The sequence below is a fragment of the Varanus komodoensis genome, unplaced genomic scaffold (genome assembly GCF_004798865.1).
Source record: "Varanus komodoensis strain SLA01 unplaced genomic scaffold, ASM479886v1 scaffold27, whole genome shotgun sequence".
Taxonomy (NCBI): domain Eukaryota; kingdom Metazoa; phylum Chordata; class Lepidosauria; order Squamata; family Varanidae; genus Varanus; species Varanus komodoensis.
Genome location: NW_025335701.1, coordinates 12,188,906 through 12,215,937, shown reverse-complemented (window position 1 = coordinate 12,215,937; position 27,032 = coordinate 12,188,906). Strand labels below are relative to the sequence as shown.

The 27,032-nt window shown below is 58.3% G+C and overlaps 1 protein-coding gene across 3 annotated transcripts in view; it reads left to right on the top strand.

Moving 5' to 3' along the window:
- Nucleotides 1-24,583, top strand: part of SF3B3 (splicing factor 3b subunit 3) — a 33,099-nt gene extending 8,516 nt beyond the window's left edge. For 2 of the 3 annotated variants that reach the window (XM_044434009.1, XM_044434008.1), the window contains exons 7-26: nucleotides 380-517; nucleotides 616-719; nucleotides 1,174-1,339; nucleotides 3,653-3,748; nucleotides 5,038-5,110; nucleotides 13,716-13,867; nucleotides 14,523-14,678; nucleotides 15,148-15,303; nucleotides 16,098-16,241; nucleotides 16,780-16,902; nucleotides 17,551-17,705; nucleotides 18,177-18,351; nucleotides 19,107-19,312; nucleotides 19,728-19,884; nucleotides 20,094-20,219; nucleotides 20,886-21,098; nucleotides 21,379-21,477; nucleotides 21,877-22,020; nucleotides 22,349-22,453; nucleotides 23,317-24,583. In XM_044434009.1, the coding sequence (XP_044289944.1) occupies nucleotides 380-517; nucleotides 616-719; nucleotides 1,174-1,339; nucleotides 3,653-3,748; nucleotides 5,038-5,110; nucleotides 13,716-13,867; nucleotides 14,523-14,678; nucleotides 15,148-15,303; nucleotides 16,098-16,241; nucleotides 16,780-16,902; nucleotides 17,551-17,705; nucleotides 18,177-18,351; nucleotides 19,107-19,312; nucleotides 19,728-19,884; nucleotides 20,094-20,219; nucleotides 20,886-21,098; nucleotides 21,379-21,477; nucleotides 21,877-22,020; nucleotides 22,349-22,453; nucleotides 23,317-23,457 (2,829 nt within the window). In that variant the 3' untranslated portion in view covers nucleotides 23,458-24,583. Of the gene's footprint in view, nucleotides 1-379; nucleotides 518-615; nucleotides 720-1,173; nucleotides 1,340-3,652; nucleotides 3,749-5,037; nucleotides 5,111-13,715; nucleotides 13,868-14,522; nucleotides 14,679-15,147; nucleotides 15,304-16,097; nucleotides 16,242-16,779; nucleotides 16,903-17,550; nucleotides 17,706-18,176; nucleotides 18,352-19,106; nucleotides 19,313-19,727; nucleotides 19,885-20,093; nucleotides 20,220-20,885; nucleotides 21,099-21,378; nucleotides 21,478-21,876; nucleotides 22,021-22,348; nucleotides 22,454-23,316 lie in introns of those variants that run through there. The other variant, XR_006415112.1, reaches the window with a different exon arrangement.
- The last annotated feature ends 2,449 nt before the right edge of the window (nucleotides 24,584-27,032 follow it).

The window sequence follows — 27,032 nt, the reverse complement described above, 5'->3', positions numbered from 1 at the left end:
CTGTAAGCAGCTGTCAGTAACGCTACCTGGGCAGCTGAATGGCCCACATTTGAAAAGAAGATACGCTGGTTTCAAGGACTGCTTTACTCCATAAAATGTATGGATCCTACCCATTTCCTCTCATGCATGCATGCATACATATGCATACAGAATATTTCTCTGTTTATAGAATATAATGTGCATTAAGAGCCATTGAATATTGCTCATCCGCACGGTCCAGGTTCAGACCCTCCCACATGGCCATGGAGCTGGGTGGCTTTGGGCCAGTTGCAGTTTCCAGTACTCCCCAACGGATGCGCTGGTGCAGGGGCCGTCGAGCAAGGCTCTCCTTGCGCCTGCGTTTGCCTCTGCGTCTCTGACTCGCTGTTCTCTCTGCTAGAATGACTTGGATGACCCTGAGCGAGGCATGATCTTCGTCTGCTCGGCTACGCACAAGACCAAGTCTATGTTCTTCTTCCTGGCTCAGACGGAGCAGGGGGATATCTTCAAGATCACCCTGGAGACAGATGAGGACATGGTACGGCTCTGCAGTGGTGGCTGGGGGCTTGCGTGGGGGGGAGGGGATGAGTGTCCTCCGGGCAGGCTCATGCAGGGGCTCCTTTGTGGTGGTTTCAGGTCACAGAGATTCGACTCAAGTACTTCGACACTGTCCCTGTAGCGGCGGCTATGTGTGTGCTGAAGACAGGGTTTCTCTTTGTGGCTTCCGAGTTTGGGAACCAGTGAGTAATCCTCCGGATGCTTTCTTGTGCCGCTGAAGCTGTGTGCGTGCGGCCATGGCAGGCTTTCTGCAGGCCTGCAGAGCCCACGGGATGCTGCTGGCTTCCTCCAGGCTCTCCTTTCCGCAGAGCCGCAAGTGCGCCCAGTAGCCCACCTCAGCCCACGGGGATGGCCAGTGCCGCGTGCGTCTTGCCCTGCAGAGGACCTCGTTGGCCTCACGGCACGGGACGCCACTCTTTGGAACTGCAGGGGGCACATACGTTGTCATTTGCTCTGGTTGCCGCAGGGAATAAAGAGCTGGAGGGGGGCTTCCCGTCTGAGCCCCTTGGCCACTCTTGCTCGCCCTGAGAGAGCCTGCTCCAGCAAGCAGTCCCGCCGCTTGAGCATCCCTGGGATGGCAAAGCCTGCCGGAGGAGGTGCTGGCTGCCCTCCTAGGTGGCGCTCTTCTCTTCGCAGCTACCTCTACCAGATTGCTCACCTGGGAGATGATGACGAGGAACCCGAGTTCTCCTCTGCCATGCCCCTGGAGGAAGGAGACACGTTCTTTTTCCAGCCACGGCCGCTTAAGAACCTGGTGCTGGTAGATGAGCTGGACAGCTTGTCTCCTATCTTGTGCTGTCAGGTGAGTGGCGTTTTCGGTTCCGCTGCCCTTCCTTGGCCTTCCTTGGTGACTAGCTGCTGTACCGAGTGCCGCCCTCTGAAATGGAGCAGTGCACGGCCAGCTGGGCACCCAGGCTGCTTGTGAAAGTGGCACGCATCCTCGGCAGTGGCGGGCTCCTCACCCATCTCCCAGAGCATCCCGAGACTGCACGTTGTTCTGCCAGGTGTGCTGTTAGCACACCTGGGTTTCCGGGAAGAACCACACTCTGGAGCCCACCAAGTAATCATCCGGTAGGTCGAGGGGAGCTACATGCCTGGCTTCCCAGTAGAATCGGACCATGAGCATGCACAGGTATGCAAGGGGTGTTGTACCTTATTATCCCAAGTTCAGAGACTTACATCTCCATTATCTACCATGCTCATGCATCACCTTTCCTCTAAGTGACTCAGAAGCATTGGGCTTTCCATTTATTTTCACAACTGCTGAAGAAAAGGACTGAGTACAGGGGTGGCCCAGTGGGAATTTTATCCACTACACCACAATAGCTCTCCGTGTTGACATCTTCCAGTTCTCAGGGTTTTGCTAGAGGCCCAGAAGGATGGAGGGGGCTTTCTTATGTGTCGAGTCTGCAATTGGTGCTGTTGCAACCCCAGTAGCTTAATTTAGGTTACGTTACTGTCTCTTACTGCCGGCAAGTGCTCAAAGCGCGTTTGCAGGTGTGAACATTTGAGGGGAGCAGATTCTGTCACTGCAAAGAGGAGGCTGCCTGTCCTCCTAAAGCCTGACGGCAAATTTCCCAGGGTAGCAGCAGAATTCAGGCACAGGTCTGGAACTCGGCCTTGTGTCCCGCAGCACCCAGCAAATAATGCCAGAGGCTTTGTTAGCCCTTGTGAAGTGGAGGTTCTGGATTTTGGCCAGTTTTCGGATGGAGGCCTTGCCTTGCCTTGCCAGCCAAAGTTGGACAGCGTGCAGCCATGGGATAAAACATGTCACCGCTGGAGAAGGTGGTTGCCTGTTGCACAGAGTGTGGTGAAGGCTTCCATTGGATGACACTACACACAGCATTCAGCGAAGTAGTGGTGGTGTAGACATTGCTCTGCTGTGCATCCGGATGCTACAGGCCGCCCGCCACCGATGCGCAGTCGCAGTAAGCTGAACGGTAGATGCTTGCAGGATCCATCCTCTGGCACAGTTGGCTGGTTTCCCTTCTGCTGGTGAATCCCATCATGTTTTGTGCTTGTTCTTCCTCCACACTCCACCTGCCCCCTCAAACAGCCCACACACGGTGGTCCCATGCCTACGGTTTCTTACATTCTAGTTGCCTTCACCCACATTCTAGCAGCCTGACTGTCATAAAGTGTTCCTTGAGAGGCACTCCTCGCTGCAGTGCCCTGCAGCTCATGTTTTCCCCTTAGTGTCCCATGCCGTGGATTATTAATACGGATGTCCCATGTGCCAGGAGGGAAATGTGAGGAAGCTTTGCTTCCTTGCTATGCTCCCAGTCCTTCCCCCCATGGGAAGGTGTGCTGGGAAAACAGACTTGCTCTAATAACAGACACGTGTGCAAGTGTGTGAGGGCGTAACTCACGTTCCCAGTTACTCAGATGGAGGTGATAAAAACGAAAGACCTTTATTCCAAACATCTACAAGATTTATGTTTACGATAGATAATGTAGGGGCTACTGCAGAGAGCTCCAGGCAACACAGTTGCCCCCTCCTTTTTGACCTCTCTGAGATTCGTCACATGGACCTTCATCTCCTAACGCGTCCTTCTCTACGGGGGGTGGACACACTTCTTTCTCTCCTCTCTCGCAATTGGTCTAAGTGTCAAAGTCTCCTCAGTTGGGCATTTCCCATGGCAACTGACTCCCTGATTTCCAGGAACTCCCTCAAAACCATGAGAGTCAGGTGGCAGGGGGGCTGTTTGTGCCGTGGGCACCAAGTCTAAATCTCCCTGCTCTAAAGCCTGATCCTCACTGGGCACGTCTGGCCCTCTTTCGCGTGCTGACGCCTCCCCAGAGCCGTCAGGCACAGCAGCAAGACATCCTGGCTTGGTGAGCGGTGTGCTGTGCCATTAAGGGGGAGGCTGTGTCAGCGCGCGCTGCCTGCTGGGGGAGGTTTGCCTGCGCTGTTGGTGTACCAGAGGCATTCTCTGGTAGCTTTGGTACCCTTGCCTGGAACCCCGGCTAGTGCTGTAATGCAGAACGGCTGTGCTGCTCAGTCACTCCAGCTGAAGTCAGTGTTGTGGCTGTAGGAAGGCGATCAAGCAGCAGTAGCCAGCTTCAGTGTCTCTCCACTCTTGCTGGCTCACTTTTGTATGTTCTCTTCCTGCAGATAGCTGATCTGGCCAATGAGGATACGCCCCAGTTATATGCAGCCTGTGGAAGGGGCCCCCGGTCTTCTCTGCGGGTCCTCAGACATGGACTTGAGGTAAGAAGGGGGGCAGCACAAGGCGGCGTTGAGAGGAAGTGCCTGCAAGGCCAAGGCTCAGAGAGTGTCACGTTCATTGGCCTGCGTTCAGAGCCATCACAAGCGTTGAAGAATCAGTCTGCCTTGGTGTGGGACGGGGTGCAGGGCGGTTTGTCCTGATGTACAAACCCACTTGGTGGCTGGGTGGTGAGGTGACCTCCAGGGATGGTCTCCAAACCAGCCCAGAACAAGCCATAGGTTGTTCCAGGTTTAGAATCCACCTCGCCACCCAATTTTTCAGGTTTGGATGGCGCAGCGACACAGAACTGGTATGGGAGGTCTGTGGCCACCACATGTGGGTGGGAAAAGCCAGCCACCATGGCTTTTCTTCCTTCCCTGGTTGTGCAGACCCAGCCTTCATTCATGGGCAATAGTGGGAGGAGTCCATACCGCCCTTGCTGGAGTATCTGGAAGATCAAGGAAGGATTGAAAAGGAGGGGGGCACTGCTGAGTTTGTTCAGCATCTGAAAGCAAGAGGGTGGCGTTGCCAAGGGGGAGATATTGCCACCCTCATTTTGGTGCACGAGCTCCTTTGGCCTCCCCTGCTCCCCAGTGCTTCTGACTTGCATGCTCAGGTGGTTCGGTGTGATTTCTCCCCCAGTCCTCCTCCCCTGTGTCCAGGTCACCCTGCATGATGTACCCCGTCTTGGCAGTTCCTTTCTATGTTACCTGTTATCCTTGGGTGCACCCTTTGACGGTGGAAACCTGCAAGGGATTTGACCAGCTGAGATTACTCATAGCAGATGGCCATAAGCACACATTTTCAAAAGACCACCAACAGCAAGATTTTCAAAAATCACATTCCCAATCACACATTTCCAAGGCATATAAACAAAAAAGCCAGGAAATGGAAAGGTCTGGCCATCTGAATGGGGAAGGGAGACAAGATGGGCTTGCTGCAGATTCTGGCATGTGTGTGGAGGCAGCTGGAGGACTAAGGGAAGAGAAGAAGCCACAGCCAGCCCCACTCTTTGTCAGGTGAACCACGAGTTATTCCATAAGCGGTCCACACACTGTAGCCCTGGTGAGACGTGCAGCCCATCTAGTTGGGCAGGAACATTGAGCATTGCCCAAGTACCGAATGCCATTTTGGGAAGGTTCTTGGGGGTATCTTTATAGGGGCTTAGGAGCAGGCAGTTGCTTCCTGCCCTGCCCTGCCCTGCCCTGCACAGTTTTAATTACCAGATCTCTCCATTTGGAAGGGAACACGTTTAAGCCTGAGGGTGAACTGAAGCCGTCTGTCTTGCCAGGTGTCTGAAATGGCTGTGTCGGAGTTGCCTGGTAACCCTAATGCGGTGTGGACAGTGAGGAGACATGTGGAAGGTAGGAGGGCTTTCCCTGATTTGTCCGCCTCTTGTAAAAGACTCGGTTGACTTCATATGCTTTGTAACTTCTGTAAGAGGGTCCAGAATTTTGTTGTGCATATGAAGGCTGTCTTAAATGGCTCAGACTGCTAGTTGTCCAGCGTCTTGAGTCTGTGTTGCTTCCCTTTCAGAAAGAACTATGATTTTCATGCTGTTTCAAATGTGCAAATTAGAGGGGCACAGGGTGTATGAAAATGGCACCTGCTTCGTTCAGAAAAGCTGCACCAGCTTAAGGCTTTTCGGAGGCCTTTGATTGCTTGTCCGTGGCACTCCTGCCTTTCTTGCTGCGTGCTTCAGGGCCACCTGGGACTCAGGAGCTCGCGTCTGCCACCAGAGAGCAGCGAAGCCGTCGGCCCTCTGAGTGCCTGCCCGTGATGCGGTGCGTAATAGTTGGGAAGCGCTTGGCCATGTTGCCCCTGGGACTCAGCATTTGGCTTCCCCCAGTGGGGTCCAGGGGTCCCTTCCCCCTCAGGCTGCCTTCCTGGAACTGTCTGTCAGCAGCCAGTTCCTGGAGTTTCTGCCGGCAGATACGTGGGCGACCCTCCCCGACCTTCCTGTGGCGGCCCCGGCTTTAGTGGCAGAAGAGGCATCCGCGCATTGACTGTGGCTTGTTGTAGTCACATATCCCTTCCCCACCCCCTTCTCCCAAGAGCCCTCCAGTGAATGTTGGCAGGGCTTACAGCACCGCACAAGATGTGCTCATGATATTTGGAGTGATGAGGCCTACTCTTGCTCACCCAACTTTTGTACGCCTTCGGTCATGAAAGCAGATGGGAGGCTGTCTGAGGGTCAGGGTGAGAGCCTTGAACATTTCATCCTGCCCACAGAAAGGTGTGGAGGCCTCTTGCTTTGAAGCAAGCCGCTCTCACTGCCGCGCTCCTCCCTGCTGGACGGCTCCCATTTTTTGCAGGGGGCATCCCCGTGGCAGCCTCCTGGCCGCGGGTGTTTGGTTGAGGCACATGATCTTGACCTGGACCAGGCAGTGCTGGAGGGAGTGTGTCCACCCCAGGCTGCCTGCCCTGATCCAAGCCTGGCTTGGGTGCAGTTTGGCTGGGCACCGGGCGGGGGACTGGGCCCCCGTTGGTTCTGCCAAACCTCTCAGCAGCTTTGGATACCATCGACTGCAGTATCCTCCTGCGTGGAGTGGACGCGGAAGGCTGCCCTGGGGCAGCTCCCGTGTTTCCTGCAGAGGCGGTTCTGAGGGGCGATGCCTCCCCTCTTCGTCGCTGTGCGGCCATTGGCACGAGGCGGGCTGGGCAGCCTACAGGGCACAGTAGTCCCTCTGCCTCGATGTGTGCTGCCAGGCCCAGAGAGCCCTCCCTGCTTCCCCTTCTCGCCTGGGTGAGTATCCCAGCTGCCACACTGGAACGGCCGTTCCAGCCCAGATCCTGGGGCAAGGAGGGGGAGGCTTTGCTGCGCTGCTCCTCTGCAGTCCTGCTGCTGTTGGGATCCTTTTGCCTCCCAGGAATATCTGTGAGGAAAGAGGCCATCCTGGAGGAGACTGGCGAATGGGAGAGGCTTTAACCACGTCATTGCCTCTTGATCACATTGGAGCATCCTGGAAAGAGAGGCTTAAATTTCTCCATGTTTGCCTGCTGAGATGTTGATGGATGAAGGGAAATGAGAGAGAGTTTGTCGCACCGCCTGGGACCCTCAGGACCAGAAAGGTTGCCTCCTCTCCTGCGGTGTACTTTAAGGTCCCATATTCTGCCTCCCCTCCCCGCTGGGTAATATACATGAAACCACCGGGGGGGGGGCATTCCAAGCCTGGGGGTCGGTGCCATCAGTTGCCCAACCTCCTCTTCCCGTTCTATCTAAATATGAGGAAGCTCTTTGAGTGCCAAAGTCAGTAACAGACCGGATGAGGGTGAACAACTTGAAGCTTAGTCTAAGCAAGATGGAGGTGCTCCTGGTCAGTCAAAAGGAGGAACAGGAAATCTGGACTTCAACCAAGCCCGGGGGGGCTTGCACTCCCCTAAAGATAGTGTTGGGCGTTTCAGCCCTGAACCTGGACGCCCAGGCTGGCGCACCAAAGACACTTGACGCAGGAGGTGCCAGCTCTGGTCCCACTCATGCCCTAGCTCTGTGCTGCTTGCACTGCTGCATTGTGCCCACAGCTCCTGCTCGAACAGCCTCATTTCCAGACACCACGGAAGGTGCTGCTTGTGACCCATTGAAGCCCTTGCCACTTGGCCCCGGGGTGTTGGCCAGGCTGCGTTCTCCCACAGTGAGCCTGCCCTGGCAGGGATGCCTCTCTGTCCTGCCACGAGTGGGGACACCTTTGGCAGGAGCCCAAGGGAGAGACTGCTTGGTGGCTGCTCCCTGGAGCTCCCTGCCAAGGGCGTCTGCATCCTCCAACTACCAGCAGCAGGAGACATTTTTCTTCCAAGAGGTGTTTGGCCTTTAGGTGGATTTGCTTGTTGAAGGAGATTGTAAATGGTGGGCGCTTTTTATTTTTATTTGAACAGATGTAATTGCATTTTATTAGACATTCTCTCTGCATAGTGAGTGCTGCTAGCGGAAAGGCAAGGTGTCATTGGAGAACACAAAAGAGCGCTTGGCTCCGGCTACCCGGGGGGCACCCTGCCGTGGGTGGGGGCGGGCTAGCCGGTTGAGGTTCGGTCTGGGCAGGGCAGGTACTATTGAGGGACGGCCTCATCTGGGTGGGTGGCCCTCCCTCTGAAGGGCCAGGCTCACCGCTGGGCTGCTCTGGGGAGGTCAGGGCAGGGTTAGGGTATAAAACCCTGGATGTTGGGGGCCAGGATACCTGGAAGACCTCCCTATCTCATTTGAACCTGCCTGCTCCTTTGGAAAGAGTTCACAAACTTCAGCTTGGCTGGCGTGCTTCGAAGGTCCTGTACATCTCACACAAGCGATGCATGATTGGGGGGGCGGGATACTGGATGGACAGAGTCTCTTTTGTGATGGTACCCCAACCATATACTTAAAATGGCTCTATCTTTGTTTTCTTCTAGGTAGGTGACTTTAACCTTTTTGTCAGGTCTGGCCCTTGAGCACTTCTAAATGTGATCAGTGCCTTTCTTTGTTTTGAAAGGAATCTGGTTTCTTTTCCAGTTTGTTTAAATAATGCAGTTTAAAGCATTTCAATTGTGTGGTGCCCTAGAGCCCTTTTCCAAGCCAGAAGGAAGCTCGGCAGCGTTGTGAAATGTGGGACCACAGATGAGAAATGAGCAGACGCCTCCGGGCCTCGCTCTCGTGGGCGTGTGCTGCCCGTTCAGACGTGAATCAGTGCTCCAGAGTGGGGCCAAGCGTGTGTGGGCCTTGGACGTCCGTACGTGGTCTCTGCCATTTGTGACCAGTGTGAGGCTCTGGAAGGGCCCTTGGGCTGCTGTGGCCCAGCACCCTGTTTCTTGACATTTCAGACAGCTGTCCCCATCTGTGCCTTCCAGGGGTGTAGGGCTGCAGCTCCCATAATCCTTGGCTTGCTGGCTGGGGATGATGGGGGCTTTGGGTGGCAGCATATCTGGACAGCACTGGACTCGGGGAGGCTGCTCGGGAATAAGCTTTCCTGAGATGCAGGCACTGCCTGCCCTTCCCCGACCGGGTGCCAGTCTGATAATGTGGCCATGAGGGTGAGTTTCCTCCGACAGCAGGAGGAAGAGCCGGACTTGGATGAAGCAGAACCTGGTCCAGCAAACATCCCCACAGCTGAAAAACAATATGGCCACCATGGACTGTAGCACACTGTCAGCGTCTGAACGACCCGTGCGTGGCGCTGCTCTCCTGTTACGGTGCACTCAAATTGTCATAAGGGTTTTTAAAGCTCTGTCCCATCTTACACTGTGTGTGATGCATTAATGTGTTAATGCATGGTGGGAGTCTCACATTTGCCATGCCTGATTCTCTGTGGTTTACCCCTAACTTGGTGCTTGCCAGTTTTTCCCCTTTTGTAATGAGCGGACGTACGAGCACAGCCAGGCACCATTGGATCCCTGCGTCGCCACAGTGTGGAGCCCCCCGTCTGTGCCTGGCTTGCACTTGGGCAGTGACTCATTCATGTGTGTGCAGCACAAATGCTAACCTTGGCTGGTACGTAGTCTGTGGTACTACCAATACCAAGCCTTCTTTTTTCTTCCACAGGTGGCTGGTGGTGGAGGTGCTGATCCCCTCCCACAGGTGTGTACCTCTGGCTGGGGCTGTGCTGGCGAAGAGGGAGGTGGGAAGGGGCTTAGCTCGAGCCTCTTTTTAGTGGTGTGGTTAGCAACATCCCGACTTCATCTATAGAGTCTGCCCCCCTGTGGTCACTGGCTGGAGTCCTCTGACCCATTCCTGAACTTTAGGGTAAGGAGGGCCTTCGCCCTTCAGCTGGAATCCTTATGGGGAGTACGCAAAGGTTACTGCTCCTCCACTTGCCTGTAATTTATCTCATGAATGGTATTTCAGAGGAAGTGATTTGTGATTGGGGCCTTTTCAGTGGTGGCACCCTGGTTGTGGAATGCTATCCCCAGAGAGACTCGCCTGATGCATTTTCAGGCCTCCGTGAAGACCTTATTTTCCCGGGCTTTTTTGACCTTGAATTAAACCACTAAAATGTTGCAAGAGCCTCGCATTGATGCTGACCTTTACATGGATTTTTACTCTTATTCTGTATCATACTTTCTCTTGGGTATATATAGGATTTCCATATGATACTTGAATTCTGTGGTTTTACATCTTGAGTGCTCAGCTGCCCAGAGAACTTTGGCTATTGGTGATGTGGAAATACAGTGAACAGGTTACGTTAAATAATGCGGTGGTATGTATGTGGGTGGCATCCCCACTTGTGTTCCTAGGCCTGAAGGGTTGGCCTGGTGCAGTGATAGCGAACGTTTTAGAGCCCGAGTGCCCAAACTGCAACCCAAACCCACTTATTTATCACAAAGTGCCAACACTACAATAAAACCTGAAAACTGCGGTTTTAGTTTAGAAAAAGCATCTCACAGCGAGTCCAAGCAAATATATATATATCCTTGGCAGTACACTGACCGGCCACATGAAAGTTCGGATGAGCCGCGGCTAATGAGTCGCGGCTTGTGGTGTCATTACCTGGCACCGCTACTCCTTTCCAAGCATGCACATGGCCCCTGTGTGCGCTGTTATCCGATGCTCAGCTGCTGGGACGACTTGGCTCGCGTGCCGACAGAGAGGGCTCTGCTTGCCTGCTGTGGCAAGCGTGCCATAGCTTCACCACCAGAGGTTTTAGTTTAGAAAAAGCCTCATAGCCAGTCCAAGCAAATACATATATCCTTGGCAGCGCACTGACCGGCCATGCAAGAGCTCGGATGAGTCGTGGCCCGTGACGTCACTGCCTGGCGCCACTGCTCCTTTCCGAGCCTGCGCATGGCCCCATGTGCACTGTTACCCACTGCTCGGCTGCTGGGGCGATGCTGGGGCACCTTGGCTCGTGTGCCGGCAGGGCTCTGCATGCCCCTGTGGCACGCGTGCCGTAGGTTCGCCACCACTGGCCTCGTGGCTGTCGTTGGGAGCAGGGTCCGAGTTTGGTTTAGCTGCGCTGCACCGGGAAGCCAAGATGCGCCTCGAGTTAAGATTGGTTCCGAAATCCTGCCATGCTTGTGCTCTGGACTCCGTGAGCGCGGCTCCCTGTCAGTTCTTACTGTAAACGGTTGCAACCTGTGTGAGCTGCCCACAGTATTGGCGCCCTCCTGGTGTCGCTGCGATCTCTGTCGAGGTGCTGGAGAAGCAGGAGAAAGGGAGGCTGCCCGGCTGAGGAGTTCCTGCCCAGCTGGGCTCTCTGTAGGCTCCGGCCCCTGCCAGGCCCCGCACTCGCATCGCCAGAGTCCGGCTGCAGCTGCCCAGGTCCCTGTGCCTGCTGCGTGCAGGCCTTCACCCCCTTCTGCATGATGGTGCAGCTGCCATTGCAGGGCGCGGGCACTGCCCTTCTGGTTCAGCCACTGCTGGTTTGCCCTTTGGTGGAGGGTGACTGGCAGGCAGGCCCCAGCTGCCGGCCCCTTTGTCCCAGACCCTCTGTTGAGCTGACTTTCCCCTCTCCGGGGAGGCTATAAGCGATGGGGCAGCATACAAAAACTCTAAATAGGGGAGAGAGAGAGAGGACCCCGCTGTCTCATGAGCCTTCCTCAGAGAGAGCAGGGCAGAAGGGGTGCAGGCATGCAGCTCTCCAGTAAGCTTATTGGCTCTGGATTTCTGCCAGCTGCCTTGCTTGTCTTTCTCTTTCTGGGCTGATGACAATGCCAGGTTCCTCCCCTTTCATCCTAGAGGAAAGCCCAGGCCAGCTCGGTGTGATGGGCTCACAAGCTGCTCTCGGTTCCTTGCAGGGCCCGTGCTGCCCTGCTCCCTGCCCCCCACACCGCAGGTTCTCCATAGCACCTTTTTTCTAGGGTGCCTGTGTCTTTCCATGCAGCGGAACGGCCATTGCTTGATACCCTGCGCGTGCGTCGGTTTATGCACCGATGAGCATGGCAGGCAGCAGGATTGCACTGTACTCTTCCAGATGGAAGACAAAGCAGCAGTGCCAAGAGGAGGCGGTGACAGACGGACAACTCTCAGGCCCCCGTTGCCAGGCGCTTTCTCCTTCGGTCCCTGCTCTCTCAGATGGAGCTATTCTCGCGCGATCCTCTGTGATGAATCACCCCGACGGACCTTGCTCCCATTCATTTCTGCCCCTCTGCCAACAGCCAGGCAGTGGCTGTGAGCGTCATGGGACCTCCACTCCAGATAGATTTCTCAAAGGCCTGCACACTAGGGGAAGCGCTGAGTGTTAGGGCTGATGTTGGTCCTGCAGTCAAAGGGTGGGATTTTATGCAGAATGCCGTGTGTGGGTGGAGTCTCGCTGCTGCTGATCGTGATAACAGTTTGGCAGGCCAGGCACAAGTCCTGTTTGAAAGATGGGAGGTGGTAAATTGAAATGGGTACAGCGATAGAAGTGAGCCCATGGGGAGATGCCAATCCTAGGCAAACCCTCAGATGGAGAAAGGACCTTCTGAGTGGCTCTGTTGGCAGAATGGACACGGGGAGCTTCTGATGGCAGTGTGGTGGCTTACGGTGCAACATGGAGAATAGTCACAGTCACACGCACGTACATTTCCTTTCAAGCCCTACCCTTAATGCTCATTTTGTTATCGTGGCCAGAAAATGCCAGGAGGGGCACCTTGGTGCTTAAGGAGACACTCCAGTGAATCGGTGCACGGCCTGTTGGCCAAAACCTCTGAAGGGCCCTGTTGCCCATCAGCCCTTGCCAGCCTGGGCGGTGGAGAGAGAGAACGGGCGTCGTGGCTTTCCAGAGGCTCTCATGGCTTCGCTGCTCTCATGGCTTCTGGCCTTGGATTCAGATTATGAGTCTGTGCCTGGATGCAGGCAGCACTGCACCCTGGGCTGCTCCCAGGCTTTTTAACCCAAGAATCACAGGAGGAGTGGCTTATGCCACCACTTCCAATTTTGTACACATCCTCTGATCTGTAGCCGGGGCTCCCTTTCCGGACTCCTGCTGGATTTCAGAGATGCAGCTCGTTGGGCCTCCGTGGCATTTCCTGCGCCCTCGCAAGAGGGAGTCGCTTTCTTTGCCTCTGGTTTTGGAGCAGTGATCTAGAGCAGACTTTCCCACGCTGATACCTTTCGCACGTTTGGGGCTACAACTCTCATCAGCCCCAGAAGGCATGGCAGAGGGTGGGGTGGGGGTGATGGAAATGAAGGTCCAGCACATCGGGAGGGTGCTGGGCTGAGGAATCTTCATCTAGTGAATCTTGAGTGTCAGTTTCTTAATCAAAGTGGCTTCTACTGTTTGTGGCTGCAAGGAAGTGTGGTGGGGTTGTCGCACGGTTTCTAGTCTTTGATCTTCACATACCTCTTCCTACCAGCCCCATCTTCATAAAAGGAAAAAAAAAAACAAATTATATGGATTGTGCAGGTGTAAGACTGTACGTGTGTGGGAATAAGCTTGCCCTAGCAGGCACAGTGCCTTGTCAGATCAGTTCCATAGGACTGGAAGGCAGAGCAGGAAAGCCTTCACTCTGTCTGCATTTGGTGGTGGTGATGTTTAAGCTGTTGCTCAAAATGGAAGAACGTGTTCCCAGGAAGGTCTGCCCTCTCCCATGCTGCTACCCTCCCCCTGTCTGGAATATCCTCCTCTTGCGGTGGCTTCTTTCTGTTGGTGAGCAGCCTGACTAAGCAGTTTGACTGGTGGGCCTGCGGAGAATCTGGGCTGAATAGGAGCTTCAGCTACTGCATGGCACAGAAGCATAGTGTGTTAAGTAATGATTTCAGAATTCAGCTCTAGCCCGTTCACTGTCTACTGACTGGTCCAGCTATGGGCAGCGGCAGGCAAGCCCAGCGCCCACCCTGCCTGCTGCCCAGCCTCTCGGGGCTGCAAGAAGTGAGCTCACGGTTGGCGTTCTTTACTTGCCCTTTGGCATGGTTGCCCAAAGTTAGTCGTCACTGCTTCACCCACTTTTCCATTCTCTGCATGTAGCTAAAGGCTGATGTTTTCTGGGGCTGAAGTCTGGTATGCCCCTTCTGTGGACTTTGTCATGGGGGAAGCCCTCTTTCCTGTGAGTCTAATGCCAGTGTCTTTCCTTTTTTCCTACAATCAGATGAGTTTGATGCCTATATCATAGTGTCCTTCGTCAACGCCACCCTGGTGCTCTCCATTGGAGAAACAGTAGAGGAAGTGACAGACTCTGGGTTCCTTGGTACCACCCCAACTTTATCCTGCTCATTGCTGGGGGATGATGCTCTGGTGCAGGTGAGGCTACCCTTGCTCCCTTAGGAAGGCCTTTGCTTAGTTCTTCATCCAGCTTTTAAAAAAAATCACCTGAGATATTGAAAAGGGCTTTGTCCTGCTGGTGTTGCATGACCTCTTTCTGTTTTTAAAGCTGAGGAGCATGAGTTTGCCTTGATATTTTGTGACATTGCTGATTGACTTATGAACCAAACACATTTGTTGTAATATATTTGAAGGATTATAAACCACTTTGCCAACCAGTTGGTGGTATACAAAGGGTTGGAAAATAAAACGGAGAGCCAGTGTGGTGTAGTGGTTAAGAGGTCTGGGACTCAGGCAATCTGGGTCCAGGTTCCACTCGGCCACGGAGCCCACTGGGTGACTTTGGGCCCGTCCCAGACACTCAGCCCAGCTCACCTCACAGGTGGTTGTTGTGGGGATAAGGTAGAGAGCAGCAGGAAGAGAATGATGTAAGCTGCTTTGAGCTATTTAAAAAAATGAAAAAGTGGGGTATAAATCGTTTAATACATATTTAATTTTATACATAAAAAATCATAAAATGGTGGGCCAGTCACTGCTGGGAGCTGATAAAGATGCAACAGCATGGTGAATGGCAAGCGCACCGGCTGTGCTGCCAGGTGGACATTCCCTTCCCTGCCCTTCCCGTCTCATTCAGGTTTACCCCGACGGCATCCGGCACATCAGGGCAGACAAGCGAGTCAACGAGTGGAAGACGCCGGGGAAGAAGACCATTGTCAAGTGTGCTGTGAACCAGAGGCAGGTGGTGATCGCGCTGACAGGAGGAGAGCTGGTCTACTTCGAGATGGACCCGGTACGTGAGCTGTCGGGCCTAGGCGGGCTGGCGGATGAGTGGGCTCTCACCCTTGCAGTGGAGCGGGAGGGCCTTCTGCGCCGAAGCGCTTGGGTCCGGTGAGCCAGCCTGTCCGGCACAGAGCGCAAGTGCTTGGAAGCGGCAGTGGGAGCCTGAGAGGGGCAGCTGGGAGCAGCAGAAGGCCACGGCTGGGCTCTGTTTGCTTCAGTGGGACGGCATGCTGGGAAAGGGTCCTGCCTTGGATGTGGGTGTCTCTTTCCCTGCCCTTTTGGTAGCTCGGTTTAAGAGTAGCATGTTGTTAAAGAGTGTGTAGCCGCTCGTGCGACAGTCTTTCAGGCGCCTCCGAGGCAGTGCTGGCTGGAGTAGGCAAGGAGTGTGGGGCTCGTCCTTCGTGTGGCGCCCCCCCCCGCCCCCGCCCTTGGAGCTGCTGTGCTTGGGTTGCCTGACTGGACGCGCCCTCCCTTCCCAGTCAGGGCAGCTGAATGAATACACCGAGAGGAAGGAGATGTCCGCTGACGTGGTGTGCATGAGCCTGGCCAATGTTCCCCCGGGAGAGCAGCGCTCCCGCTTCCTGGCAGTCGGCCTTGTGGACAACACCGTGCGCATCATCTCACTCGACCCCTCCGTAAGTTCCTGCCGAGAGCGCCTGCTTCGCCTTCCTGCCACCGGCTGATCGGAATTAAAGCAGAGTTGCTGGGTGGGGGGGCGCTTCATTTCCCCCACTGGGGAGGGTTCCAGGATCGGCGCCAAGGATCATCCTTTCATGAACGAGAGAATGTCCTGGCTGCGCCCTGCCTCCATAACGTTTGCTTACCAAGATTATATTTATTTATTATGTGTTAAAAGCTTTTCTAACCTATTCACTGCAGTCGTGTTGGGGTGGCTCCCCAGTACGCAAGCAGAGCGTATTGGGAGCAAGCCGGACCCGGAAGCAGGCAGAGCAGCAGGGCTGGATTCACCAGGGGGAGCACTCGTGCAGCCTGCCAGCGTTCCTCAGTTTTGGCCCACTCTTGCTGGACTCCTGCTGCTTCTCCAGCCTGGCCGCTTTTGCACATTAGGCTGTTCCAAAAGGCCAGCCTCTGGTCACTAAGAAGAAGCGATGTAAACCTTAGAATGAGGAGCCCTTTGCCTGATGGTGGACCGAACCTCCTCAGCCCACCTTGGCTTATTGAACAGGAGCAGTGTGGGGGAGCACCGGCCGAGTTCCACGGGCCCAAGGGAGGACGGGTCGGCACCTGCAGTCCTGCGAACACCTCAGTTCCCCAAAAGGGCCAGTGGGGCGGCTCTTGGAAGAGCTCCTCTTGGAGAGGATGCATCGCCCCACAGGCTGCTCAAAGTGGCCCTCTTTGCTGCACCAAGAAACATGTCCCGCCCGGTCTTTGTACTCCTGCAAAAGCCCTCTCCCTCCCTCCTCCTCAGGACTGCCTGCAGCCCTTGAGCATGCAGGCGCTCCCTGCCCAGCCAGAGTCGCTGTGCATCGTGGAAATGGGTGGCGCTGAGAAGCAGGACGAGCTGGGGGAGCGCGGTTCCATTGGCTTCCTGTACCTGAACATCGGCTTGCAGGTGAGGGCCCGCCAGGCTTTTTGTTGGAGCTTGTTCAGCTGAGGCGGGACCTCTTCCCGGAGCGTGGCGTCTGGGGCTGCGAGGGGCAGGGTGCTCGCTGCAAATGGGCCTCCAGAGCCGACGACGCGTCCCGCCTCGACCTGGTGGGGCCTGCTCTGAGGTCAAGCACGATGCTGCGGGCAGGCGGCCATACCAGCAAGGCCGGTGTGCTCCTCGCTGCTGTCCTGAATACCTGGGGAGGGGAGCCTGGAAAGCCCCTCCCAAATGACTGAGACTGCAAGGAAGGGGGCCTTCTGTCTGCTGGCAGCGGGCCTCGTGTCGGGCCTTGTTTCATCTCGTTTCAGAAGCCTGCCATTTTCACCAGCAGTCTCATCCCTCCTTTCTTAGTCTGAAAAGTGAGAAAGTCTGCCTTAGTTGCAGGGCTGTGTGTAGTCCTGCTCATGCCCAAAGGGAGATGATGGGGGTCACGTGTGAGGGTTAACGGGCAGTCCTGAGTAACCCGGGCCCTCTGTCTGTCCCCCCCACCCCTGCGATCCAGAATGGGGTTCTGCTCCGAACTGTCCTCGACCCAGTCACTGGAGACCTCTCCGACACAAGAACCAGGTACCTCGGGTCACGCCCCGTGAAGCTGTTCCGCGTCCGGATGCAAGGCCAGGAAGCGGTGAGTGGGGGGGCCGTGTGCTCGCTGTGCATGTCGCCTGGAAAGGCGGGTGGGGGGATCCTGTGGCCGCTGCAAGGAGCAGACGGTCTCGGGGGAGGGGCCTCAGTCTGTCCTCTGGCTTTGGGGCTGGGAGGAGCACGTGCGAGAACGAGCGCAGGACAGAGAGCCTTGGGGCCAGGAGAGCCATGCTGGCGCGGCCAGCTCTGGGCCTGCTTCCGTGCCAGGCAGACGTTTGGGAGGTGGGAGATTTTCTTGGCCGGGAGGTGTCGCAGAAGGATGGCGCGCCGAGCCCGATCGTGTGCTCCTTTCGGCTGCGGCAGACCGGCCCCCTGTGCTGAGGCAGCTGCTTTGCGCAGAACGGGGCCTTGGGAGCGCTTCCGTCCTACCCCCCGTCGGCTGGTGCACGCCAGCCAGCAGCGGATGGAGACGAGTCTCTGCCAGGCCGCTGCTGTGCGGGCGTCTGGAAGGGCCGCTGCACCGGCTTCCAGATTCCCTGCTTCGGGACAGGCAGCGGAGGGGCGCTTTGGATCCTGCTGGGCCGCCCCTTGCTTGCCATGGTGGGGGAAGGGGGAGTGTCGCTCTGGGGAGTGTCCGGCTGGGAGGTGCGGGGGCTCTTACTCTGCCGTTGTCCCTGCCCTCCCGCTCCAGGTGCTGGCCATGTCGAGCCGTTCCTGGCTGAGCTATTCCTACCAGTCCCGCTTCCACTTAACCCCGCTCTCGTATGAAACCCTGGAGTTTGCCTCTGGCTTCGCCTCCGAGCAGTGTCCAGAGGGCATCGTCGCCATCTCCACCAACACCCTGAGGTTCGTTTCGTTGGAAGACGTTGGCAAGAAGGGAGGCAAGCAGGACTGAGCAGGCCCAGAGCGGGGCCTTCCCTCCCGTCCAGTTAATCAGGCTGCTGCTAAGACTGTCCTGATTCGTGACATGTGCTGCTTCGCCAGGCAGGGGTGGGCTTTCCGCTTGGCTCTCCCCTGAGGGTTGGTCAGCTGCACGGGGACAGCCAAGGGGGCGTTCTCTGAGGCCGCCCTCCTGATTCCTAAGACTTCGGGGGCACGGCGACAACTGCGGAGACGCGCCGGCCAGCCTACTGGAACTGGGGCCTGCTCTTTGGCGGAAAAGCTCCGGCATCCGCCTGGCAGAGAAGAGGAACCGGGAGGCTTTGCGCCGCAGCCCATCTGTGAGGCTGCCTGCGCTGTGGCCATCGAATCCTGCTCCATGTGGTGTCGTGGGCCCACGGGGGCCCCTTAACGTCCATGACCCTTTGGCTTCCGCAGGATCTTGGCGCTGGAGAAGCTTGGTGCGGTCTTCAACCAGGTCGCCTTCCCCTTGCAGTACACCCCCAGGAAGTTTGTCATCCACCCAGAGAGCAACAACCTGATCATCATCGAGACCGACCACAATGCCTACACCGAGGCCACCAAAGCCCAGAGGAAGCAGCAGATGGCCGAGGTAACTGGAGCCGCCCCGCCTAGGGGAGTGGTGAGCGGATTCCCTGGCCCAGAGCTCGGATCTTTGGCTGTCCAGTGGGGCAGTCCGGAGATGAGCAGCTGAGGGGAGCGGCAGTGCGAGCCCAGGAAGCAGGGCGTCTTTCCAGGCAGAGGGCTCCCGTGGCCAGCAGTCGTGGCCAGCACTGCTCAGTTTCTGGCCCATTCTCTGGAGGTTTCTCGGGTGATTGCTGATGCCCGTGTGCCCCTGGCAGGATCGGTGCTGCTGTGGATGGAGGCTTCCCTCATTCTTTTGCCGCAGCCCAGCTTGCGGGAGAGGACGAGCGCTCTCCTGGCTTGGGGAGTGGACTGGGGGGAGGCCTCTCCTGCCCACGAGAGTCCAGTGGCATGCTGGTGAGCACCTCTGGAGGCCGGTCCAAGCGCTGCAGTTCTCGCACACGTGTGCTCTGGAGAGCAATTCCTGCAGCTTCTTCTGAGCTGGCCTGGCCCATGAGGCTTCCTCTGCTCTGTGTCTTTGAATCACCCGGCAGGGAGGGTGCCGTCCGGAGCGTGGTGGGGAGAGCTGGTCCAGAGCAAGTGTTCCCACGGAGAAGGCTCTGCCGCCCTCTGCCAGGCCTGCTCCCGGCCAGGCCCTCTGCCGAGGTGCAGCTGCCTCGAAGGCCTGCGGTGAGCTTGGCCTGTCGCGGCCCAGGCCTTGGCCATCTCTGGGCACGAGCCCTGAAGCATGTGGGGTGCCTTTGGCGCTTCCGTCCTTCGCAGGAAATGGTGGAGGCGGCAGGGGAGGATGAGAGGGAGCTGGCGGCCGAGATGGCGGCGGCGTTCCTGAATGAGAACCTCCCGGAGTCCATCTTTGGCGCCCCGAAGGCAGGCAACGGGCAGTGGGCCTCGGTGGTGAGGGTGATGAATCCCATACAAGGAAATACATTGGACCTGGTCCAGCTGGAGCAGAATGAGGCCGCCTTCAGGTGAGGTTCAGTCTGCGCTCAGAGAGAACTGCTGCTTGTCCTGCACGCCTCTCGCGCCGGCTGCAGCGTTCTGGGGAGCTGAATGGGGCCCCCGTCTGGGCCCAAGGGGGCCGTTCCAGGGGGAAGCGGGCCTCGAGTGGGCGGGCCCAAGGTGCTGGTCTGGCCTGTTCGGAGCCACTCAGAGGCAGGTGGGTGGGGCTTCTGCGTGTCGGCTCGGAACGGAGCAGGGCAAGATGGATGGTGCCCTCCTCAGCCCTGTCCCTCTGCCCTGGGAGCAGGAGCGTTCCCTCCCCATCCCGATGCTGGTCCATGCGGGGAGGCCCCGGGGAGCAGTGCCCAGGCCAGCTCGCGTGCGCCCCCAGCCGCCACAGCTCCCTGGCTGCCCCCTCACGCATGCACCCCGGGCCTCCCGCAGCGTGGCCGTGTGCCGATTTGCCAATGCCGGGGATGACTGGCATGTCCTGGTGGGAGTGGCCAAGGACCTGATTCTGAATCCGCGCTCCGTTGCCGGAGGGTTTGTCTACACCTACAAGCTGGTGAACAGTGGGGAGAAGCTGGAGTTCCTGCACAAGGTGAGTTGCTGCGGCAGCCGGCCGTGGCATGTGCGCTCCGGGGGGGGGGGGCAGGCGCCGGGCTTGGGAGCAGCCACACTGCGCCACCGTCGGGGGTGTGGGGGGGTAGTCCCCGCGGCTTTCCTTGGCTCGGCTCAGCTTCGCGGCAGAGGCTCCTGGCGGTGCTCAGGCACAGCATCTCTGACAGGCCTCCCTCCGCTCTCTGCCAGACGCCGGTGGAAGAGGTCCCTGCAGCCATCGCCCCGTTCCAGGGCAGGGTGCTCATCGGGGTGGGGAAGCTCCTGCGTGTGTATGACCTGGGCAAGAAGAAGCTGCTGCGCAAGTGCGAGAACAAGGTATGCGCGAGGGGCCAGTGCAGAGTGCCTGCTTGGCATCTTCTCGGAGGGGGCGCCCTCGGGGCTCCTGCGAAGCCGGCTTCTGTGGGTGCTACCAGCAGGGGCCTCTCTGTCCTCGCACTTTCCTGGGCTTTGCCGTGCCTCCTGTGGCCATGCAGGCTGCCCATCCCTAAATGAGTCCCCCAGCGTGCTCCCCCCATTCATCCCGGACTGCATTTCTCGAGCCCTTCCGTGCTCTCAGTCTGCCTCGTGGTCTCCAGTGATCACCACTTCCCAAAGCACCAGGGGCCGATAGGTCTGCTGGCCATCCTCTCCACTGTGGCAGTTCTGGTCCCAGCTCCCACCCCGACTTTTAGGGCTCGAGTCACCACTCTGTACAGAACGGGTGCTTGCTGCCTGTTCGTTGGCTTCTCCTCAAGCCGGCAGGCCTTGTTCGCAGCCCTCCGGAACCCAGAGGGCCACTGGGGAGGAGAGAGGCGGCATCTGCTGTGGGCGAGTGCCTGCAAGGAAAGGCTTGCCTCGCGCCCAGAGGAGCGCGGAGCAGAGGCTTTGGCAGCCCGGAGCAGGGCCCTTTGGAAAGGAGCTGCTCTGTCGAAGGGGCCGCTGCGCGTGAGCCCACCCACGCAGGCCCCTGTGCACGCCTTCCTGACCCGCCGCCCTTCACAGCACATCGCCAACTACATCTGTGGGATCCAGACCATCGGGCACCGAGTGATCGTGTCGGATGTCCAGGAGAGCTTTATCTGGGTGCGGTATAAGCGGAACGAAAACCAGCTGATCATTTTTGCAGACGACACGCACCCGCGCTGGGTGACGACCGCCTGCCTCCTGGACTATGACACTGTGGCCGGGGCCGACAAGTTCGGCAACATCTGCGTGGTGAGTCAGCCCGCGGGCGACGGAGTGCCTCAGCCCCCGCCTGCCCTGTGCAAGCTGCTGGGGCGGCCCCGGCTCCCGGCTGGTGCTCGACATTCCCCCGCGGGCAGCCGTCACGGCCGGCCTTCCTGGCTTGCCCATGGGCTGCCCGCAGTGAGCCCTCGGCCAGTGCCCACCCGGCTTGGCGCGCCTGGATTGGGGCCTGCGGGAGCCTCCTGGTGATGGTGTGGGCACGGGGTGCTTTCCAGCGGTGTGGCGAGTCGCCCACTTGTGTCCCCGCCAGGTGCGGCTGCCACCCAACACCAACGATGAGGTCGACGAGGACCCCACTGGCAACAAGGCGTTGTGGGACCGTGGCCTGCTCAATGGTGCTTCCCAGAAGGTATCTTGAACCGGCTCCTCCGGGGCCTTTCCTTAGTTCTCGGCTCTTAGCTAGTTCCTGGTTCCCATGCTTCTCCACGGCTTGCTTTCGGGGAATGCACATATCAAAACATCTTCCAGTTTTAGAAAATGGAAAGAGTCTTGCAAAAATCAAATGATAGAGATGACTTCAAAGGGGATGCAGCTGTGAGCAGCACTTTGCTTCTCGGGGTAGGCAGGACAGGCCGTTCCAGCCACAGAGGTGTGCGCCTGCTGCTGAGACAGCTCCCCGGTGGAGTCAGTCTGCCGGGCTGGGTTATCTCAGCCGGGGGGAGAGGTGGGGCGTACCTGGGCGAGGAAGGCCTTGGCCAGAGCGGGCGAGGCCAACTTCTCCGGCTGAAGCGCTCTGCCTCACATCCAGGCAGAGGTGATCATGAACTACCACGTGGGAGAAACGGTGCTGTCCCTCCAGAAGACGACTCTCATCCCCGGCGGCTCTGAATCGCTTGTCTACACCACCCTGTCTGGAGGCATTGGCATTCTGGTCCCGTTTACCTCGCACGAGGTGAGCTTTGTGGGGGGAGCGTTTGCAGGGCGCCAGGGCCTCTGCGTGACGTGCAGCCGTTTCCGTGCCCCGGGGCAGAGCGGGAGGGCCCCCCAGAGGAGGAGAGGCCACTGGGCCTGCGGGCCTCCGCCTCCCGCCCTGGTGGTGGAGACATGTTGGGGGCGGCCTGCAGCCCGTGGATGCCGGAGCGTTCGGCGTGCGCCGCTCAACCCGCCTTGTAAAGCCACGGCTGCAGCGGCCGCCTGCCCACAGCTCGGGAGCTGGCAGGCTGCAGTGCCCTGGCCCGGATGCTGCCGGTGGAGGTGACTGTGCCCGCCGCTCCTTGCAGGACCACGACTTCTTCCAGCACGTGGAGATGCACCTCCGGTCCGAGCATCCGCCCCTCTGCGGACGAGACCACCTCAGCTTTCGCTCCTACTACTTTCCGGTCAAGGTAGGGCTGAGGGGCCGGTAGGCATGGCGAATGTGGGGGTGGGCTGCAAGAGCCCTGCCCTCGCGAAGGGTGTTCCCTGCTTCCTCTTCACGCAGAGTCAGCAGCAGCTGCCCACTACCGAGTGGCTTTTCCAAGTAACGGCCCTGTGAAGAGCCGTTAGGTCATTGCTGGAGGGAGCCCGGCGTTTGGGCTCTCTGGCCTCCCTTCGCGAAAGATGCCCCGGGGAAAAGCCCCTTCCCCACAGCCCCTTGCCCAGGGGCTGGCGGGGCGTGGCCAGGAGGTGGTGGATGCGCCTGGGCAGCCTGCGCAACCCAGCACAGCCTCTCCACTCGGCTCCCTTCCCTGCGCAGACCCTGGTTCAACCAGGAGTGGCACAGATGTGCCGGTCGGCGTTCCCTGCCGGAAGCAGCCTCATGCTGGTGTGGCCCCAGGCCTCCGTGGTCGCCTCGCACGGCGTGGCCTGTGCTGTGGCGTGCTTTTGCCCGGACCCGCCAGGCTTCGGCGCAGAAGCGCTGTGGGGGTGTGAAAGGCTTCCTCCAGGCTGCCGGTTCCCAAGCAGTGGCTCCCCGCCATGCGGCCAGAGGTTCCCGCCCTCTCGCCCCACGTGCATTCTGCTCAGCTCCTTCTTGGACTGCAGGGATGCTGCAGCCTGGTCCCACACGGCCCGCATAGCTCTTGGTGCCGTTCTGCTTTTTGGAGCAGGTTTTTCTATGAAATGCGTGGGGCACAAGGCTGAATGGGAGCACAGGCCGTTCTTCCCCACCTGGCCGGGGAGCCTTTTGTCCTCTCGCTCTCGGGCCAGATGACCGAGGCCCATGCCTGCTGCACAAACCCTCCAATGGCGGCCTGCTTCCTCCTGCCAGAACGTCATCGATGGGGACCTGTGCGAACAGTTCAACTCCATGGAACCTAACAAGCAGAAGAATGTGTCGGAGGAGCTGGACAGGACGCCCCCAGAGGTGTCCAAGAAGCTGGAGGACATCCGCACCCGCTACGCTTTCTGAGCGGGCTCACGGTCCGGGCCGGGTGGAGAGGCAGTGAGCGCAGCACACACCCAGCCTGTCCCACCTCCGTGGCCGTTTGGTACCTGGGACTCAAAGGCAGCCTTGCCCTCCGCCTGTCTTTCATGTGCTGCTCCAGAGGCCGGGAGTTGTTCTGGCTCCCCTTTGGGCAGGGGGGCAGCCCCCACCATGAGGACCCCACCCTCCCAGTCCACGAGCCTTGCCACACAGGCCTCCCTTCCCCAGCCGTCGGGGTGTGGGGAGGCTCAGGGGCCCTTTATGCCTTTCCGGTCAGCGCCTGGCACGTTCCTGTTCTTTCTGGTTTTATCTCTGTTTTGTAAATACCTTGTGCTGAGCCTTGGCCTCCGACTGTGGATGGCTGGCCTGACCCGAGGCCTGGCCTGCGCTTCCCGCTCCCAGCCTGTGCCACAGCGGGTGCTGCAGGGTTGGCCCAGCTCCCCTCCTCTCCTCCCATGTGCTGCTCCCCGGGCGGGCAGTCAGGGAAGGGACAGCAGTCCCCGGGGAATGGCCCGAGGCTCGCCTACGAAAAGCTTGGGAGCCCTTGGATGGGCTGCTGCAGCTGCCTCTGCTCCCAGCGGGGGGTACGTTGGCAGGAAATGCCTGGCAGGCCTGCTATCTGCAGCTCTTCCCGCCCCCCCCTTCTGCCAATTCAGAAAATTGGAGGAGCTTCCCTGCCCTCCAGGGGCCATGCTGGGCTTACCACCTTGACACCGACTTCCTGCTTTTCACTTAAAATACGCTTTGGACACATTGCTGGGATGCCACAGTCCAGTCCTGGCACTGATGGAGGCAAGGCCGAAAAGCGCCATGTGACATGAGGCCGCCTCACTCACTCCCAAATCCACAGGGACAGGCAGGGGAGGGGCGGCACCCGCTGTTTTAATTACAGTACAACTTTTATTAATACTGGAATCTTCACAGTGCATTCGTTACTTGTAGCAGTGACTACCTTAAATGAAGGGAGGAGAAGGATGATTATTTTTAAGAAAGAAGGCATGGGAAAATAAATTAGAAAAGGAAAAAGTTAACAGCACCAGGATAGTTAAGGTCAGTTGACAGACATTTCAAGAGTGTGTTTCTCTGTACAAAAAATAAAAAGCAAAACGCAGACATTTGTCACACATTGTCATGGTTGCTTCTAGTCGCGGCAGGGAGGTGTGGGCCCCACGGGAGGGCTGCGATGTCAGGACAAAATGCACTACTATGACAGTGTGACAGGAAGGAAGGTGCGAGGCAACGCAGAGACGTGATGGCGCAGAGGGGCGCTTGCTGCAGCACTATGTACAACCGGGCCTGGCCAGTGCGCATTGGCAGGATGGGGGCGGCAGGTGGGCTTGTGCTTTTGGAAGGGCCCCCGCAGGGCAGTGCTGCCCAGGCTGTCTCTGCTCGCCTCTGCCCTGCAGGGACCACCACCCTGTTTTCCAAGACCTAGAGCTCCAGGCTAGACTTTGCACTTAAAGGCTAGACTTAGAGACAGGATCCCATTCCGAACACTTCTGTTCCACAACCGGGTTGTTCTGCTCTGTCAGACTTTGCGTGTGCGTGCGTGCGTGGGGGGCACCACAAGGCCATTTTCCTCAGGTGGGCAAGCACCTTTGGGGACTCTGGCTGGTGGATTGCTGGCAACTGCATGTCTCTGAAACAGCTTGCTTGGGCACTTACATTGCGCCCGGTTGCTGCTGTTGCAGGAGAGCAGAGGCAGGGCTGAGGGGGTAAGCAGGTCAGGGGTCAGGCCCTGCCCAATTCTGGGGCTGCCCCACATGGGCCTTCTTGGAAAGATTGCTCCCTGCCCCACCTCACCTCCCCGGACAGGCTCAAGGGAAGTCCAGGGCACCCCGTTTTCCTCACCTTCAGCTCTCATTTGTGGACCAGCCGCCCCCCGAACAGCGCTTTCCATCCCTGTGGAAATACAGTGCCTGTGATTCTCCAGTTGTGCTACGGGCACTGGTCCAGCACAGCTGGGGGCTGCCAGGGCTGGCTTGGTCCCTTCACCCGACTGTTGCCTTCTCGAACTCCAGCCTTCTTGATTGCTTTTCCAAACACACTATCCAACCTCACTTGCCATTTCCAACAGCCCATTTTGAGGCTTTCTGCGAAACGAAGGGGGCAAGGGCGGGCCCCGAAGCGCTGCTGCAGGTGCAGCACTTTCTGCTGCACTCCCGAGCTGCCCCGCCCGGGCACCATAGGCACGCTCCCCCTGAGCATCACGTCTGCTGGTGCCCTCTTGACTACCATGGAAAGGGCCCTGAGCAGCAGCGAAGGGAGCTGGTGCTGAGCAGGAGCCGTGAGGAAGCAGTGGGGTGTTGCAAACTGGGGGCGCAGAGCAGGGCTGGCTCGGCCCACTTGTGCTGGGCACTCGCTCCCGGATCAGAACCACAGTGTGGAGCAGGGTTTGGCTTTAGGCGCTAATTTGGCAAGCTATTCAGCGACGTTTAGTGTAACAACACGCACTGCAAAATGCGCAGCTTTGGAGTGCGCACAGGCCTAGAAAAGGCACGGGAGGGGTTGTGCGCTCCCGGAGTCAAGCAAGTCGCTTGTGACGCTGGCACAGCCAAGACCCTCCCCCAGCTGCACCTGGCCTGGCCCTCCTGCCAGGGGCACGGACGGCGTGCTTTCAAGCGGCACTCCAGCTTGACCGGTCGCACCACCCCACCGCACCAGGCCATTCATTCCCAAGGCAAGGCAAGGCAAGGCAGCAGCAGCTGGGGGTGTGAGCAGGTGGCGGGGGGCTCACATCAGGCTGTGCCAATTAATGGATGCTACTAAAGACCTGGAGAACAAAACCGGAACTACTGAAAACTGCTTCGGAGCAGTTCAAAAACCAGAGGTCCCATCCAGGTTGGTTCCCTCTCCCTGCTGCTACCTCAAACATGGATCCCTCGCTGCAGAGGCAGGGTGGGGACTGTGCTTGCCTGGCCAAGCCCGGCTCCCCAGGGAAGGGTGCTGCGGCACTTGCGTGTGCAGCATGCGCACAGCCTTGTTGCCACCATCCTTCCAGGTGCTGCAGCGACATTGGACTGCTTCTGAAGTATCCCCCCAAAAGGGGCAGTTTGGGGTGCACGGGCTCCAAAGCAGCCCCTTCGTGCCGAGCACGCCTTGAGTTGCACATGAAATGGTCACATGGGGACCACCCCAGAAGGCCGTCCCGTGGCAGAGCCACACTCCAGCCCACCCACTGACCTGCAGGCATCTCCGGCAGGGTGCCTTCCCTCCCCCACCCCAGGGACCCTGGCCCTTCTGCATGCCACATGGGCAGGCCAGCACGAGGCGCTTGCCCTCTGCTATCCCCAGCGCACACCCATGTCTGAGCTCACCGATGAGACTGCTGCCTTGAAGGCATCTGGAAAAATGTAGGCACGTACCCCCCCCACACACCTACCTACGCCCCCCCCCGTCCGCTGAGCCACCAGGCCAACTGCCGCTGCCCTCATTCCACCCAGGAGCCTCAGGCTCTCCCCCGTGGCCCATCGCCTCCCACTGGACAGCTGCGCCCAAGCCGGCTTTTCACTGCCCCCCCCCCCCCCCAGAGCCACTGCCAGATTCAAGATTCAAGCCAG